This window comes from Bos javanicus, chromosome 6, assembly GCF_032452875.1.
Source record: "Bos javanicus breed banteng chromosome 6, ARS-OSU_banteng_1.0, whole genome shotgun sequence".
In the NCBI taxonomy this organism is placed as follows: domain Eukaryota; kingdom Metazoa; phylum Chordata; class Mammalia; order Artiodactyla; family Bovidae; genus Bos; species Bos javanicus.
This window is the reverse complement of record NC_083873.1, coordinates 83,802,131-83,821,270: the sequence shown is the minus strand read 5'-3', so window position 1 is coordinate 83,821,270 and position 19,140 is coordinate 83,802,131. Positions and strand designations below refer to the sequence as shown.

General features: G+C 37.6%; 1 protein-coding gene across 1 annotated transcript in view; it reads left to right on the top strand.

The window, feature by feature from the left end:
• The first annotated feature begins 5,617 nt into the window (after window positions 1-5,617).
• The window catches only part of LOC133249607 (transmembrane protease serine 11C-like), a 67,855-nt gene continuing 54,332 nt past the window's right edge, over window positions 5,618-19,140 (top strand). Inside the window, exons 1-2 of the mRNA XM_061420327.1 lie at window positions 5,618-5,673; window positions 11,173-11,288. Of these exons, the coding sequence (XP_061276311.1) occupies window positions 5,618-5,673; window positions 11,173-11,288 (172 nt within the window). The remainder of the gene's footprint in view (window positions 5,674-11,172; window positions 11,289-19,140) is intronic.

The window sequence follows — 19,140 nt, the reverse complement described above, 5'->3', positions numbered from 1 at the left end:
AAGAAATATTTTGATCTAAAGAAGCTAAAGAAGATGGAATGATTTTAGCATCACAACAGAAAGGGATTTAAATGAAAGAAGTTAAATTTGATTTTCTTAAAATTAAGAACTCTCTATCCAAAATACACTATTAAGGAATAAAAAAGTCAAAATGACAGAGTGAGAAGATATTTGCCATATACATAACAGATACCATATATCTAGAATGCATGGGGAATGACTACAGATCAAAAGGAAAAAGATAACTCAAAAGAAAAATGGAAAAAGATTGAAAAGGCATATCAGAAAAAAAAGAAGTTTAAGTGGATGATAATGCAAGATGAGGGTTTAACCTTATTAGAAAAAAAGAAATGTAAAATAAAGCTACTGTAATTTATCACAGCCACACATGTACCAATGGATAAAACTGGACAGTCTGACGATATCAAGAATTGGTAAGGATGTTGTTGTTTAGCCACTAAGCCATATTCTGACTCATTTGTGGCTCCATGGACTGTAGTCCACCAGGCTCCTCTGTCCATGAGATTTCCCAGGCAAGAATACTGGAGTAGGTTGTCCTTTCCTTCTCCAGGGGATCTTTCCAAGAAAGGGATCAAACCCACCTCTCCTGCATTGCAAGTGGATTCCTTACAACTGAGCTGCCAGGGGCTCATTGGTAAGGATGGGAGAGTGTAAATTTCTTTAACGTGAAAAAAAAAATGACATTATCAAACAAAGAGTATCATATGCATATCCTACAATACAGCAACTTTATTCCAAAGTGAACACTCTAGAAATGGTTGCACATGTGCAGGAATATTCAAAGCAGTATTATTCTTCACAGCCAAACAGTGGAAACAACCAAATGTCCTTCAACAGTAAAATGGACAAATAAATCTTATTTTTCACACAATGGAATACAGTGTAGCAATAAAAATGAACAGACTAGAGTCACACTTAATAACATGGCTGAACCTTAATATGCCAGCAAATATGGAAAATTCAGCAGTGGCCACAGGACTGGAAAAGTTTTCATTCCAGTCCCAAAGAAAGGCAATGCCAAAGAATGCTCAAACTACCACACAATTGCACTCATCTCACACACTAGTAAAGTAATGCTTAAAATTCTCCAAGCCAGGCTTCAGCAATACGTGAACCGTGAACTTCCAGATGTTCAAGCTGGTTTTAGAAAAAGCAGAGGAACGAGAGATCAAATTGCCAACATCCGTTGGATCATGGGAAAAAGCAAGAGAGTTCCAGAAAAACATCTATTTCTGCTTTATTGACTATGCCAAAGCCTTTGACTGTGTGGATCACAATAAACTGTGGAAAATTCTGAAAGAGATGGGTATCCCAGACCACCTGACCTGCCTCTCGAGAAACATATATGCAGGTCAGGAAGCAACAGTTAGAACAAGACATGGAACAACAGACTGGTTCCAAAGAGGAAAAGGAGTACATCAAGGCTGTATATTGTCACCCTGCTTATTTAACTTATATGCAGAGTACATCATGAGAAACGCTGAGCTGGAAGAAGCACAAGCTGGAATTAAGATTGCCGGGAGAAATATCAATAACCTCAGATATGCAGATGACACCACCCTTATGGCAAAAAGTGAAAAAGAACTAAAAGCTTCTTGATGAAAGTGAAAGAGGAGAGTGAAAAAGTTGGCTTAAAGCTCAACCTTCAGAAAACGAAGATCACAGTATCTGGTCCCATCACTTCATGGGAAATAGATGGGGAAACAGTGGAAACAGTGTCAGACTTTATTTTTCTGGGCTCCAAAATCACTGCAGATGGTGATTGCAGCCATGAAATTAAAAGACACTTACTCCTTGGAAGAAAAGATATGACCAACCTAGATAGCAAATTGAAAAGCAGAGACATTACTTTGCCAGCAAAGGTCCGTCTAGTCAAGGCTATGGGTTTTCCAGTGGTCATGTATGGATGTGAGAGTTGGACTGTGAAGAAAGCTGAGCGCCTAAGAATTGATGCTTTTGAACTGTGGTGTTGGAGAAGACTCTTGAGAGTCCCTTGGACTGCAAGAAGATCCAACCAGTCCATTCTAAAAGAGATTAGTCCTGGGTGTTCTTTGGAAGGACTGATGCTAAAGCTGAAACTCCAATACTTTGGCCACCTCATGTGAAGAGTTGACTCATTGGAAAAGACCCTGATGCTGAGAGGGACTGGGGGCAGGAGGAGAAGGGGACGACAGAGGATGAGATGGCTGGATGGCATCACTGACTCGATAGACATGAGTTTCAGTAAACTCCAGGAGTTAATGATGCACAGGGAGGCCTGGCGTGCTGCAATTCATGGGGGTCGCAAAGAGTTGGACACGACTGATTGATCGAACTGAACTGAGAAGGCTTCTTGAACACTTCATTCTGCTTTACTAATTGCCTCTGCCTTAAAATCTAAACAAACTTCTCATTATAATAAAAAATGTTCTGTTTTTGGCCTTGACTCCTTTAAGTATAGACAGTGCCAGGGACTTGACACATACCCTGAACTCCATTTAGCCACTGCCTCCAACAAAACTCCCTCCATGCAAGAAAAGAAAACTAAAGCTTCCATAAGTGTCAGTGCAATGAAACAGGGAATCTGAAAGTACAGAGTGAAGTCGCTCAATCAGGTCTGACTTTTTGCGACCCTGTGGACTGTAGCCTACCGGGCTTCTCCGTCCATGGGATTTTCCAGGCAACAGTACCGGAGTGGACTGCCATTTCCTTCTCCAGGGGATCTTCCCTACCCAGGGATTGAACCCCCATCTCCTGCATTGCAGGCAGACAGTTTACCCTCTGAGCCACCAGGGACAAAAGGTATTGGTAAACTGCGTTTCAAGTGAGTTGGCCAGAAGTGTTTTACTATAACTTTTAAACTACCGTACTTTTTTCTACAATGTGTGCCTTTCAGTTCTAATGCTGTCCTAACTCAGTACCTCTCATACTTATTATGGGCCACCTGAAAAAAAAAAAAAAAAACTGCATTTTGATCCTTTCATGATGATTTATCCATCCTTATAAGGTAATTTCACTAACATTTTTTTGTCCTGAACAGGCTTAGGATGCAACCCTGTTTCTTTTCAACCGTAAATGTACCACTTTCTCTCTACTTTTGACAGTAAGAGCAATTTCATGAACTCATCAACATTGGCTCATAAGATATGTGTTTATCACCCACTTAGACTAATTAAAAGGAAAAAAAAAAACCTTTAAAATTATCCCACAGATGTTAAAGTCTGTATAATTATATTATTCTGGTTTAAAAAGGAAATCTCCATTTGGTTTATAGCATTTATCAGAAAAGAAAATATTTTTTTCCTCTGAAACGCTGAAGCTTTTTATAATCCTTTCTCTAAAACTTTTCTCTATAGAAGACTCAGCAAGCAGTAGTAGTCATCGTTAGTCGCACAATTATGTCTGACTCTCTGTGACCCCATGGACTGTAGCCTGCCAGGCTCCTCTGTCCATGGGATTCTCCAGGCAAGAATACTCGAGTGGATTGCCATGGCATTGTTATTAAAATTGACGGTGACTTCATTCTTTTTCCCAAACCTGACTCAGGAAACATTAGTTGCAAAATGAAACGCCTTTAAATTTAGGGTAACGCTTACCTCTGGTACTTCCGGCAACGCCCACAGGAAAAATAAGATGGAATCTAGGCGGTAAGGTCGACCTTCCTTTGTGCTTAGTCTAGTTTCATTTGCTCATAGAGGCCCCACACAGAGGCCTTACACCTAACACGCTGGATTAGCATTCCCAGCACAGAACCACCAAGCCGACCACTTGGCACGTGTGCAGAATCTGCGCACAACGCTGGAATCCAAGATGATGGGAAGGGGCCGGGTGAAGAAAGGCTGTGCCTAGCACTCCTAATCTAGAGTGTGAGCCCTGTCAGAATAGCACCCACCTTGCAAGAACTGTGCGCACCCAGCAAGATCTCCTCCAGATGAGGAGAATTCTGTAAATCTACCCTGCTGCCAGCCTGTCAGGGAGAATATACAGACTAGAGCAAAAGCTCACAAATCTCCATTCTTGTTTAGTTGCCAAGTCATGTCTGACTATTTTGCAACCCCATGGACAGTGGCAGGGTCTATGTGGAACAATATTTCCACTTGATCCTATAAGTTTGAGTTTCTTTAACAAAGACTGTTGTCCAAGGAAGCCTTTGCTCCCAGAGCAACTGGATTCTCCCTTCCTGCTGGTCCCTGGCCTCTGGCAAATTCTTTTTCTTCCAAGTGGCTAAACATCAGAATGTTTCCTATCTAGTCTCCACAACATTATCTAAATTGGCTGCTAAGAACCAGAATGATATCTAAAAATCAGAAAACTTACTGGTTATTCCATATATACTTTTATTTTTTTAATTTTATTTTATTTTTAAACTTTACAAATTGTATTAGTTTTGCCAAATATGAAAATGAATCCACCACAGGTATACATGTGTTCCCCATCCTGAACCCTCCTCCCTCCTCCCTCCCCATACCATCCCTCTGGGTCGTCCCAGTACACTAGCCCCAAGCATCCAGTATCGTGCATCAAACCTGGACTGGCAACTCGTTTCTTACATGATATTATACATGTTTCCATGCCATTCTCCCAAATCATCCCACCCTCTCCCTCTGCAACAGAGTCCATAAGACTGTTCTATACATCAGTGTCTCTTTTGCTGTCTCGTACACAGGGTTATTGTTAGCATCTTTCTAAATTCCATATATATGCATTAGTATACTGTATTGGTGTTTTTCTTTCTGGCTTACTTCACTCTGTATAATAGACTCCAGTTGTGGTACATATACACAATGGAGTATTACTTAGCCATTAAAAAGAATACATTTGAATCAGTTCTAATGAGGTGGATGAAACTGGAGCCATATATACTTTTAATAAAAAAAAATCAACACCTTTTGGACTTCAGGGAATGGAAAACTCTTTAATGAATACTAATGTTAGGTTAGCAGTAAAAATGTCAGGGAGGAAATCATGAGAGGGTGATATGAGTCTAAGGAGACAAGAGTTATGAGTTGTAGAACATTAAGATTCTAGTGGAGGGTTAGAACTTGGAGAGCCATTGGTCTTCCACCCAAAAGCAATAAAGAAATTGATGCAATCTAGGTACAGGTTTCCCCAACCTCCGGGATCTACACCTGATGATATGAGGTGGGGCTAATGTAATAATAATAGAAAAAAAGTGCACAGTAAATATAATGCCCTTGAATCATCCCAAAATCATCACCCCCTCCCAGCTGTTGAAAAATTGTCTTCCACAAAACCAGTCCCCGGTGCCAGAAAGGTTGGGGACCACTGAAGGGAATAAGGGCAGCTGCTGTCTTCAGATTCACCAATACAGAACTGGGTAAAGACTGTCCTTCTCAAACCAGGTGACCTTATTGCTTCCTCAATCACAGTGACTGAGAGTTTTAAATTTTGCCTCTACTTGTGTTGAGTATTTATGATTTATGAAATAGTTTTACTAATGTACAATTAGGAAATGCTCAGAAAGTGCTTTGAAGATGCAAAGTTGTATGAGCACTAAGTATTATCATTACATCATTATCATAAAACACATAGTAGCCAGAATCTCATAAGCTAAATAGGTGGAGAATGACTGAGCTGCACAGCACTCAGGGAGAAGATGGCAAAAGGACAGCCTCCACAGAGAGAGCAGGCATGGACACCACTGCAGAACAGGTGGGCTTGGGGGCTGGGCAACAGGGGGGCTTGCCCTCACTTCTCAGGGAAACTTTCTGAAGGGACCAAATTCATTAAAGTAGCTTCATTCATATTTTAAACTCTCAAAAATGAACTTTTTATGGAAATAGGAACAAAGTATATTCCAAATCAAAGAAAAACAAGAATGATTAAGATTGATAAATTCTAATCATCAGAGTCTGGTTTTTTTTCTGTGTGAGAAATTTTTTCATCACAGTTAAAACATGCATGACAAGTGTATGTATAAATTGCTGAAGCAAAATTGGGACATTTTACTTTTTAAGATAACTTCACTTTGAAAACTGAAAGATCACAAGATAGTTATATATATATATATTTAATGGTGTGTGTTGATACAGAGACATTAATGTTATATTTATAATATGCTATTTTACCTATAGGAAGTGATAGATAAAAGTTTAAGTCTTAATTTTTGATCACTGAAATATAAAGTGCTTCATTGCTATACATTTTTACTGGTATGATTTAATATTTTAGATAGAAACAAGAACAGAAGGAGATTTTTTTTTTTTTTGATTAGCAACACCATATGCTTAGATAGCAATTGGCCCAAAAGTCAAAAAAATGTGCTGACTGGTTCCATGGCACACACAGATGGACAGATAAGTTTTGATTAGCACACAAAGATAAATGTTCTCACACATATTATAGTCATTTCTGTTACTCCAAAATGCATGCCTTAACAAGTCCATTAGGCCTGATCCAGATTTTTAAACAAGTTTTCTGGTGTTCACATCTTGACAACATCTAGATTCTAGGTGAACAGTTTAATAGAGGTCGGAATATAACTTAATTAATAACTGTTTGCTTTATGCATTCACATTAATATTTAATGTAACTGTAAGAGAACTCCCAAAATCTTTTTCATTAAATTGTGACTGTTAATCCCTATGATTTAATTAACAAAAAGTCTACTAAAAATGTTTGGTCTTGGCTCCAAGTAATATATTTTATGTTCATGTTAACTTGCTCAGTTCCTTATGCTCCATTAACAATATATGAGAAATAATGCACAGACACACCCTGATTTCATCCCTTCAAGGAAACAATTTTTAAGTAAAACTCACCAGTTAAGTCACACTTTATGAAATTGATAAATCATCTTCAATACCATTATTACACCTGAGTGGCTTAAAAATTGTTGTTGTTTTTGAGTTGCTAAGTCATGTCCAACTCTTTGCCATCCCATGGAATGCAGCATACCAGGCATCCCTGTCTTTCACTATCTCCTGGAGTTTGCTCAGTCTTATGTCCATTGAGTCAGTGATGCCATCCAACCATCTCATCTTCTGTCACCCCTTCTCCTTCTGCCCTCAATCTTTCCTATCATCAGGGTCTTTTACAATGTGGATTCAAGATACACTTGGTGAATAAATAAAACTCAGGAAAAATAGGCATGTTGTTGAAATCTAAATGTTTTTCTATTCCTCATGCCACCTCCCACCTAAGACCCAACAGACTCTATTTTGCAACAGACACTTCATATAATAACACTTTAAGAAAGTGGAATTTAATATGTCTCACATTGTTTCTAGAGAATACTTTAAAGAATCTGAGTGGTGACAAGATTTAATTTGTCTTTTGAATTTAGGAATACCCACACACACACACAAACAAAGCACTCAAACAGAAGATAACTACTTTCCAAGTCAATAAAACCCATCTTCATCTTTGAAAACTCAGATAATAACAGAAATGAAGTTCATTTGCCTTTAAATTTTTATTAACTAACCATAATTTTACATTTGTGAATCAAGATAGTTGTCTTGATCACTACAGTGATCTCAGATTTTGGCTGGAAGATAAGTGAGAGTTCAAAGTTGGAGAGTCCTATATAATTTAATTTTCTTTCTGGAGATCAGGAAAGAATCTTAATCCAAATTCTAACCTTATCACTAAATATACTGCTAATAATCAAAGAAGAAATCTCTACCTACTTAGAATGCTTGTCTTTCCTAGATTCAGAAGGTTCTAAAAGAAAATATTGTCCTACAATTTCCACATTTTTAATAATGAAACAGCAATAGATGATTTGCAAATTCCCTGCCAACTTCAAAAGGCCATGCATCTCTCATTCTAGGAACTTTACATTGAAGAGAAGTTTGAAGTCAAACCATCTTCCTAGTAAACAAGTTCTTGTTTACAAGCATCAATTTTTTGTTACCTTATAGAAAAGAAAGAGAAAAAAATTAATGAAATGTACATGTAATAAGTTGTACATGTAAAAATTAATGAAATGTACATGTAATAGGTTGAATTATTATAAAATTGGCAATATTCAAATTTTTTGATTCACAAAAGCAGTGTCTTTATATAGTTCAATATAGTTTTAAGAACACAGCTGAGATAAATAGAAAATATATTCCAAGTATTTGTCACATCAAATTTCACACTCCATTTATCACATTTTCATTGAGGCTTATTCCATGGTAACCTGTATTAAGGAAAACATACAGACATATACCTTTCGGTATGGAAGAGGATACTTTATGATAACATACTCATCTACAGAATTTAAATTACCAAGGTTTTACGAAGTCCTTTAGTCTTTTCCTTTTCCAAAAACTGTGTCATATACTCTTCTAAACTCAGTAAGTGAATTGGTCCAACTGAAAAGTGTTTTCCTCTAAACTTTTACATAGTCAGGTATCCTTATGGTTTTTTATTTTATTATGGACCAAAAGAGTTCATGATTATCACATTTCTTTAGAAATATTGAGATATTAATTTTATGTGCAGGAAGCAAACATGATTTTGACAAACACTATTTAAATAGTCAAAGTGAGTTTTCTTTTTAAGTAAAAGGAAATATCTAAAAGATGTAAAATTTGGACATTTGTCTATACCATGGATCTAGTAAATATTTCTCCAAGGAATATTACCTTTCAGAGAATGACTGTTAACTAACTAAAAAATAAATTTCTGATAGATACTTGACTCTATTTACAAATTAAAAATCAAATTAATATGAATGCTTTTAAACTAATGAAAATTTAGTAGTCATTTTAATGTATATATTTCAATGACATATATCAGCAATGTCTTTCACACATACAAGCATACCTGGAATATTTTACATGTGGGTATATATAAAATATGAAATATATAATATAAATTCAAATGTATATTATATTATCAATATAAATATGAAGTGTTTTATTTTCTTAGGTAGAACATTCTACAACACAACTGACCCAGTACCTTCAATAAGTCAATGTCACAAAAAATTTAAAAAGGAAAGCAGGATATGAAAGTTATTCTAGGTTAAAAGAGACGTAAGCAAAATAATAAACAAATGCAATGTGAGGGTTTTCATCTGATTTTTGTTCAACAACAAAAAAATGTAAAATATATCTTGAGGAATATGACCTTGATATTACAGTATTTTAAAAAATTATTACTAATTTTATTAGAAATGATGATCGTTTTTAAATGCCCTTATTTTTTATATAGAAAAAATGTTAAATTACTTTTCCATTGTTAATGTCATGATGCAATTATTTTCTATAATTATTGCTTTCTGTAACTACTAATACTTCAGAAAAATAGATGAAAACTTACAAAATATTTTTAAATATATGTGATTGATAAATTGAGTTTTATTAAACTATTTTCTATACTTTTATGTATATATTTAAATTTTCCATAACAAAATAAAACTTTTCTTGATCCTGTTTTCTTCGCCATGTATATATTCCCATTTCTTTACTCCCTTTTTCAGCAAAATCTTTGAAAGTGTGATCAGTGCTTATTGTCTCTAGTTCCTCTACTTCCATTCTCTCTCAAATCATCTCTAGCTACTATCATACCCCTTCTATTCCTAAAATTTCTTGCATCAAGGTCACCAATAACCTCATAATGGTAAACCAATGATGAATTTTCAGTGCTCATCAATTTTATGAGCCATTGGCAATCATCTGACACAGTTGATCCCCTACATAATCCTTGATAAACTTCTATTGCCTCCCAGGACATCAATTTTCTTGGTTTTCCTCCTACTGGCATTGGTGGCTTCCTCTCAGTCTCCTTTGCTTGGTCTTCCTCTTCTCCCTGCTCTCTTAAAATAGGAGTGTCCCAGTGATCATCTCTTGACCTTTTTCTCTAGTTACACTAGCTCCTTTGGTAATGCCATCTGGCCCCAGAGCCTAATCTCTACGTTGAGGAGTGCCAAATGTATATCACCAGCCCAGACCTCTATTCAAATCTCCAGATTTGTATAGGGATATACAAATCTTCATCTTCACCTTCATCTTCACCTGCATCTTCACTTGGATGACTAGTGAACATCTAAAACATAAAACGGAAATAATAATCATCTCCTCAAAAACCTGCTATAGCAATAGCCTTCCCGTCTCAGATGTAGACAACTCCTCCCCTCAAGCCCTCAAGCTAAAGAACTGGAAACAGTCTTTCACATGTCTTTTCCATCCACTCCACCAGTTCATCGGGAACTTCTATCAACTCTGTGTTCAGAATATATCCAGCTCAAATCCTTTTCACTTTCTCCACCTCCAGCACTCTGGTCCAAGTCAACATCATATTGTGCCCCAATTATTATCATTTCTTATCTTGTCACTCTGCTTCCACACTTGCCATGTATAATTTACTTTCCACAAAGCAGTCAGAGGGATCTCGTTAAGAAATTAGGCCCCATAGTCTTCCATTCAAAGACTTCCAAAGTTCACACTTAACTCAGAGGGAAAAAAAATTTATTACAATGACCCACAGTCTCTATATGACCTGGACCCTGGTACTAATAAGAATTACTCTTACCACTTTCTGCCTCATTCACATTCCTGACGTAGCTCTACTTTTCCTATAGTACTTATTACCTTTTTACCGCATTTTATTTATTAAATATACTCATTTATTGTCTATATCCCCTTAGTAAAATGTAATCTTCATAAGGAAAGAGATTTTTATTCCTACAACTATGCTTAGTAGGCTATCTATAAATATTAGCTGAATGAAGTAAGTTTAATTTTAGTAATACATTATTGATATGTGCTGAAAAATAAGCAGGTCAATATTAATTCACTAGTTTTACATATTGTTCCCCAAGCTCAGCTTCCCTGGTGGCTCAGAGGATAAAGCGTCTGCCTGCAATGCAGGAAACCTGGGTTCGATCCTTGGGTTCGGAAGATCCCCTGGAGAAGGAAATGGCAACCCACTCCAGTATTCTTGCCTGGAGAATCCCATGGACAGAGGAGCCTGGCAGGCTACAGTCCATGGGGTCGCAAAGAGTTGGACACGACTGAGGGACTTCACACACACACAAACACACACACACACACACACACACACACACGCACACACAAGCTCAGCAGTCCACTGAGTCCATAATTAATGTAAAACAGTGCACTTTTACATTTTACATCAAAGTCCATGTTTATTTCTGAGAGTATCCTATATTTTGCTCATATTAACACTTGCTTCCCTATCCTTACTGCTCGAAAGAATGGATTCAAACACAAAAATGAAAATCACAAGGTGTGGAAAAATTACCCTGTGTATCTTAACGATGGTCATCGCCATACTAGTCATCGGACTCATTGTTTGTTTTGTCACTTATGGTGAGTACTCAATATGCCTGATTTTCTGACCATACAGAATTATTATTGTTGGGAAAATTAGGAATTTTGAGAATGAGAGAAGGAAAGCAGTCCTGTAAGATTACTAGACAAAGAGAATTTCTCGTGGTTAATAACATTTAATGAGATTGTTCTTTAGCAAACTTTGGCTTAGGGCATTCTGCATCCAAAGATTTGATGTGGTGGTTTCTGGGTAAAGATTTATGTTCTCAATTCAATGTATTATTGAATCAAGTAGTCATAGCCCCTACCTTTGCTGAATATAGAACTTTCTGAAGAGAAAGTCAGTGAGTTAACAAATAAACATAAGTCTATAACATGGGATTCTAAGGTTTCTTATCCCAAGGCCTGTAATTTTTTCTCTATACTAAGTTTTCTTCTCATAAAATTCTTACTAAAAAGTAGAATTTTCCCTATTATTGAGGAATAAAATTTAAACTGTCAGAACAGTATTTTCCTATATTTTGCATACTATAGAAAAAACTATGGAGTCATCCTGGGGGCTTTCCCTGTGGCTCAGATGGTGAAGAATCTGCGTGCAAAGCAGGAGACACAAGTTCAATCCCTGGGTTAGGAAGATCCCCTGGAGGAGGGCATGGCAAGCCACTCCAGTATTCTTGCCTGGAGAATCTCATGGACAGAAGAGCCTGGAGGGCTACAATCCATGGGGTCACAAAGAGTAGGACACAGCTCAGTTACTAATGCTTTACTTCCAGGTTGTTTTTCTTAAAAATAGCTTTTTGTGCCAAGTTTTCTGTTCTATTCTCGTTACTGCCTTTAACTCCCTCTTTCCTAACCTTTTTAAGAATGAGGACTTTTTATAGGGGAAATTTTTTCCTACATTCCCTCAAGAGAATAAATACTTCTTGAATTAAAAAAGGCATAAACAATATAAACTTAGTAATGCTTTTAGTTAACCTGCTTAATTATGTCTATATATGTTTGAAAATGACATATGTATAAGAATTGTTTTTAAGTATATAAAAAATGCCTGGTGTATATACATATATATATTTTTTTTTTCCCCAAAATCATCTCTATTGCCAACTTACCCCTACCCTATATAATTCATGGCTTACAGGATGGGAACAACTGCTGTAAATCATAGTAGTATTTTAAAAAAATAAAATACATTTAGAAAGAGGCTTTCTGGCTAAATAAACATTCATTTCCATTTATAAGAGGACAAGAACTTGGATAAAGAGAAATCGAGTTGTGTGTAATGGAATAAAGAGGCCATCTCCTCAGTAACTGTGTGTTTTACTACCATCTGTTTCATCTTCCAGAGACAGACACAATTGTGTGAACACTATCATTAGGTAGGTCATAATGCCAGCTGCTACCACAGCCAAAACAAGAGTCATAGTCATAGTATATGCCCATAAACCTTTGAGTAAGAGGTGCTCACTCAAGACAGATGTTGCCTTTCATCAAGTGTGTAAAAGTGCCAGAAACTGGAGATAGGCAAGGATATTTGAATAGGTTATCTTTAGAGATAGGTGCGCTGTAATTTCCCATACAGCTACAACCACCCTGATATGTGAAGAATAGGTGATGTATTTCCCTTTACATCAAGCTGAGAGAAGGACTTTGAAAGAGACCAATGCAACCCTAAGAAGACTTGTGGATCCAAGAAGAGAGTGGACTGGACTCTGACTCACATGTGGACATTCTAAAAGTCAAGAGACGTGGTGCTTGTTTAAGCAGAGTGAAGAGAAGACAGTACACTTGGGCCATTTGAACAACTAGTCTTTGAGACAAATAATGCATAAAATGTTCCCTGTGAAACAGATATAGACCACCCTAGAAAAAAGCCCATCACCTAAGGTCCTTTTCAAGAGGCCACCTGGAAGGGTAATCAGATCTTCAGTTAAAGAATAGGAGGTATCTCCAGCTACTTAAATGCTAATGAATGAGTAAAATTAAGCTGGAATTACTACATTTGTTCGTGTAAAGGAACTGTAGTTGAAACATCACCAGTAATGAGTAGAAAAATGAATATCAAAATCCAGAAAAAAAAAGAAAAACTAGAAAGAAGTTAATTGTAAATACAAACTAAGTTCCTAGAGCACAAGAGCTAGATGCCAAATTCTCAACCATTCAAGTAGGCACCTACGGGGGTCCAAATCCTGTATATTAAGTGGAAAAGGAGGAATAGCCAGACTTAGTGGGTAAAGAGGTTGGGAAGGAAACTATCTCAAATTTAAGTTCAAATTTTGATTATTAAATGGACCTGGATATCTTACTTTCTGAATCGAGATCCTGTTTTGGGTTTATAGTGATGGTAAGACTTTTTAATACTAAAGAATTAAATCAAATTTTTATGGTTACACCCTATAAAATATTCTTGTTTGAAATACCAGTCTATATACATGTGTATATAGTACAAATATATGCATCATGTTGCATATAATGGATATATGAAAGTGAAAGTGTTAGTTGCTCAGTCATGTCTGACTTTTTGTGACTCCATGGACTGTAGCTCACCAGGCTACTCTGTCCATGGAATTCTCCAGGCAAGAACATTGCCATGGTTAGCCATTTCCTGCTCCAGGGGATTTTCCTGATCCAGGGACTGAACCCAGGTCTCCTGCACTGCAGGCAGATTCTTTACCATCTGAGCCATCAGGAGTAGCCCAATGTATATATAATACACATATTTGGCCTTGGAATATGGGATGAAGCAGGGCAAAGACTAATAATGTTTTGCCAAGAGAACGCACTGGTCATAGAAAACACCTTCTTCCAACAACACAAGAGAAGACTCTACACATGGACATCACCAGATGGTCAACACCGAAATCAGATTGATTATATTCTTTGCAGTCAAAGATGGAGAAGCTCTATACAGTGAGCAAAAACAAGACCGGGAGCTGACTGTGGCTCAGATCATGAGCTCCTTATTGCCAAATTCATACTTAAACTGAAGAAAGTAGGGAAAACCACTAGACCATTCAGGTATGACCTAAATCAAATCACTTATGATTATACAGCAAAAGTGAGAAATAGATTTAAGGGACTAGATCTGATACATAGACTGCCTGATGAACTATGGACTGAGGTTCGTGACATTGTACAGGAAACAGGGATCAAGACCATCCCCATGGAAAAGAAATGCAAAAAAGCAAAATGGCTGTCTGGGGAGGCCTTACAAATAGCTGTGAAAAGAAGAGAAGCGAAAAGCAAAGGAGAAAAGGAAAGCTATGATCATCTGAATGCAGAGTTCCAAAGAATAGCAAGAAGAGATAAAAAAGCCTTTCTCAGCGATCAATGCAAAGAAATAGAGGAAAACAACAGAATGGGAAAGACTACAGATCTCTTCAAGAAAATTAGAGATACCAAGGGAACATTTCATGCAAAGATGGCCTCAATAAAGGACAGAAATGGTATGGACCTAACAGAAGCAGAAGATAGTAAGAAGAGGTGGCAAGAATACACAGAAGAACTGTACAAAAAAGATCTTCATGACCCAGATAATCACGATGGTATGATCACTCACCTAGAGCTAGACATCCTGGAATGTGAAGTCAAATGGGCCTTAGAAAGCATCATTATGAACAAAGCTAGTGGAGGTAATGGAATTCCAGTTGAGCTATTTCAAATCCTGAAAGATGATGCTGTGAAAGTGCTACACTCAATATGCCAGCAAATTTGGAAAACTCAGCAGTGCCCACAGGACTTGAAAAGGTCAGTTTTCATTCCAATCCCAAAGAAAGGCAATGCCAAAGAATGACCACACTACCGCACAATTGTACTCATCTCACACGCTAGTAAAGTAATGCTCAAAATTCTCCAAGCCAGGCTTCAGCAATATGTGAACCATGAATTTCCAGATGTTCAAGCTGGTTTTAGAAAAAGCAGAGGAACCAGAGATCAAATTGCCAACATCCTCTGGATCATGGGAAAAAGCAAGAGAGTTCCAGAAAAACATCTATTTCTGCTTTATTGACTATGCCAAAGCCTTTGACTGTGTGGATCACAATAAACTGTGAAAAATTCTGAAAGAGATGGGAATCCCAGACCACCTGCCCTGCCTCTTGAGAAATTTGTATGTAGATCAGGAAGCAACAGTTAGAACAAGACATGGAACAACAGACTGGTTCCAAATAGGAAAAGGAGTACGTCAAGGCTGTCCATTGTCACCATGCTTATTTAACTTATATGCAGAGTACATCATGAGAAACGCTGGGCTGGAAGAAGCACAAGCTGGAATCAAGATTGCTGGGAGAAATATCAATAACCTCAGATATGCAGATGACACCACCCTTATGGCAGAAAGTGAAGAGGAACTCAAAAGCCTCTTGATGAAAGTGAAAAAGGAGAGTGAAAAAGTTGGCTTAAAGCTCAACCTTCAGAAAACGAAGATCATAGCATCTGGTCCCATCACTTCATGGGAAATAGATGGGGAAACAATGGAAACAGTGTCAGACTTTATTTTTGGGGGCTCCAAAATCACTGCAGATGGTGATTGCAGCCATGAAATTAAAAGACGCTTACTCCTCGGAAGAAAAGTTATGACCAACCTAGATAGCATATTGAAAAGCAGAGACGTTACTTTGGCAACAAAGGTCCATCTAGTCAAGGCTATGGTTTTTCCTGTGGTCATGTATGGATGTGAGAGTTGGACTGTGAAGAAGGCTGAGTGCTGAAGAATTGATGCTTTTGAACTGTGGTGTTGGAGAAGACTCTTGAGAGTCCCTTGGACTGCAAGGAGATCCAACCAGTCCATTCTAAAGAGATCAGCCCTGGGTGTTCTTTGGAAGGACTGATGCTAAAGCTGAAACTCCAGTACTTTGGCCACCTCATGCGAAGAGATGACTCATTGGAAAAGACTCTGATGCTGGGAGGGATTAGGGGCAGGAGGAGAAGGGGATGACAGAGGATGAGATGGCCGGATGGCATCACCGACTCAGTAGATGTGAGTTTGAGTGAACTCCGGGAAATGGTGATGGACAGGGAGGCCTGGCGTGCTGCGATTCATGGGGTCGCAGAGAGCGACTGAACTGATACTAATACCTTATATGCATATGATATGCATATGATATACATAATCACCACTTGCAGTTTATTCTAAAACAATTAAATTCAGATCATTTCATTGGGCCCAGAAGAAACTACTCATGGGAGAAATGAGTATGAATTCTAATATATTTAAGATACACTCTTGGAGTTAGTCATAGTAATACCTATTTCCCAGAAATTATAAAAGTTAATGTCTTATAAAAACTTCCACAAAGGAGAAGATCCAAAATTAAATACCTTTGTATGAAAATAATAAATAATTTTGTTAATAATGTAAGTTTTCTCAAATCATAGTACACCTGTAAAAACAGGAATAGAGTATGCTAATACTGTGTAAAGTACTTTGATAGAGTTTCCGAAGTCCTAGATTTTATTTCTTTGTCTTTTTACAGACCATTTGTTTTTGCTTTTAGGCCACCTACATGATTCACAATATCCTGAATGAACTAAAAATTAAATCAAAAGACCCTTTTAAGAATATACCTGTTTGTCACTAAATAAACAAAATCTCAATCTGATTAAACAATTTTTTACTTTTTATCCAGATGTTTTGGTATCATTTAAAGGCAGTCTCTTAAATAAGGCTTCCATCACCATTTTAAGATTTTCTAGTTCACTATTCCAGACACCAAACATGGAAGTAACTGCCCATCTCCTCTCAATAAGGACTCATTCCCTTGGGCCAATGACCAATTAAACAAGTACAGCTGGACAAACCAAAGCACAGCACAAATATTCACTCCAAAAACCTACCTTTTTCTACTTCACGACTCTATAGAATGATAATGTTGTGTTGTCTATTTGGTTAACTTTTTAAGAGATGATAGAAAGAGTGCCCTCTTCTTTCTCCCATTATATCTGAAGTCTGAGTCACTCAGTCGTATCTGACTCTTTGTGACCCCATGGACTATAGCCCACCAGGCTCCTCTGTCCATGGGGATTCTCCAGGTAAGAATACTGGAGTGGGTAGCCAATTCCTTCTCCAGGGAATCTTCCCAACCCAAAGATTGAACTCAGGTCTCCTGCATTGCAGGCAGATTTTTTTACTATCTGAGATACCAGGGAAGCCCATATATCTGAAATTGGACACAAATTCAATCCAACAAGCCATTCACTGGGTGACTGGTGGTGATGGTTTAGTCACTAAGTTGTGTCCAACTCTTACAACCCCATGGACGTAGCCCACCAGGCTCCTCTGTCCCTAGGAATTCCCAGGCACGAATATTGGAGTGGGTTGCCATTTCCTTCTCTAAGGAATCTTCCCAACCCAGGTCTCCAGTGTTGCAGGCAATCTGCATTGCAGGCAAATTCTTTACCAACTGAGCCACCAGAGAAGCCCCACTGGGTGACTACTACGTACTTAATGAAAAGAGTAGGGTAGGTGCTATCAAGGGAGTATACCACTAGTGGAGGAGAGTTTCTAGAATATCACATTAGTCCTTTTCCTAAAGTGCTCAGCTTCTAGTACAGGGTCAGCACACTTTTCCTGTAAAGCGTCAGACAGTATACAATTTCCACTCTGTGGGTGATAATAGTCTATCACAACTCGAGTCTAATGTTGTAGTGCTACTGTAGCCAATATGTAAATAAGTGGACATAACTAATTTCCAATAAAGCTTTACTCATGGACATTGAAATTTGAATTTCAGGTAATTTTCACATGACATAAAATATTATTTTTACTTTTTTCAACTTTTAAAAAATGTGAAAACCTTCTTAGCTCGTTTGCTGTGTTCAGTTGCTCAACCATGTCTGACTCTTTGTGACCCCATGGACTGCAGCACACTAGGCTTCCCTGTCCTTCACCATCCCCCAGAGTTTACTCAAACTCATGTCCATTGAGTCATGATGCCATCCAACCATCTTATCCTCTGTCATCCACTTCTCTACCTGCCTTCAATCCTTCCCAGCATCAATATCTTTTCTAATGAGTCAGCTCATAGCATCAGGTGGCCGAAGTATTAAAGCTTCAGCTTCACCATCAGCCCTTCCAATGAATATTCAGGGTTGATTTCCTTTCTGGTTGACTGCTTTGATTTTCTTGCTGTCCAAGAGACTCTAAGTCTTCTCAGCACCACGGTTCGAAAGCATCAGTTCTTTAGCACTCAGCCTTTTTTACTGTGCAGCTCTCACATCCATACATAACTACTGTAAAAACCATATCTTTGACTATAGGGACTTTTGTAGGCAAAGTAATGTCTCTGCTTTTTAATACGCTGTATAGATTTGCCATTGCTTCTCTTCCAAGGAGCAAGTGCCTTTTAATTTCATGGCTGCAGTCACCATCTGCAGTGATTTTGGAGCCCAAGAAAATAGTCTATGAGTCTTAGCTCATAGGCCATACAAAACTCAGCAGCAGGCTAAATTTCATAGTTTGCTCATCCCTGATCTAGAGTAATAAATTTTAGCCCTGACTGCACCTTAGAATCACCTGGAAACCTTTTTAAAAGAATACTAATACAAAAGCCCCACTCAAAAATGATGTATGGCAAAACCAATACAATATTGTAAAGTAAAAATAATAATAATAATAAAAGTGTAATTGCAAGCAAAAATAAAAATAAAATGAACTACAAAAAGAAATGCTATCTGGAATGAAAATTTTAACTTTAAAAGCTCCCCAGATGGTTCTAATGTTCAGCCAAAGTCAGAACTACTGATCTGGAAGGAGACAGATATAATATAAGATTCAGAGGTACAAATAGGTACAAATAAGTTTAGAGGTCAGTGACTCAGGTTCAGTTTGTCACTTCAAGATTTCAGGGACCCAGTCTCCTTCAATCTTGCTATGCTACTGCCATTGTCTAGATCT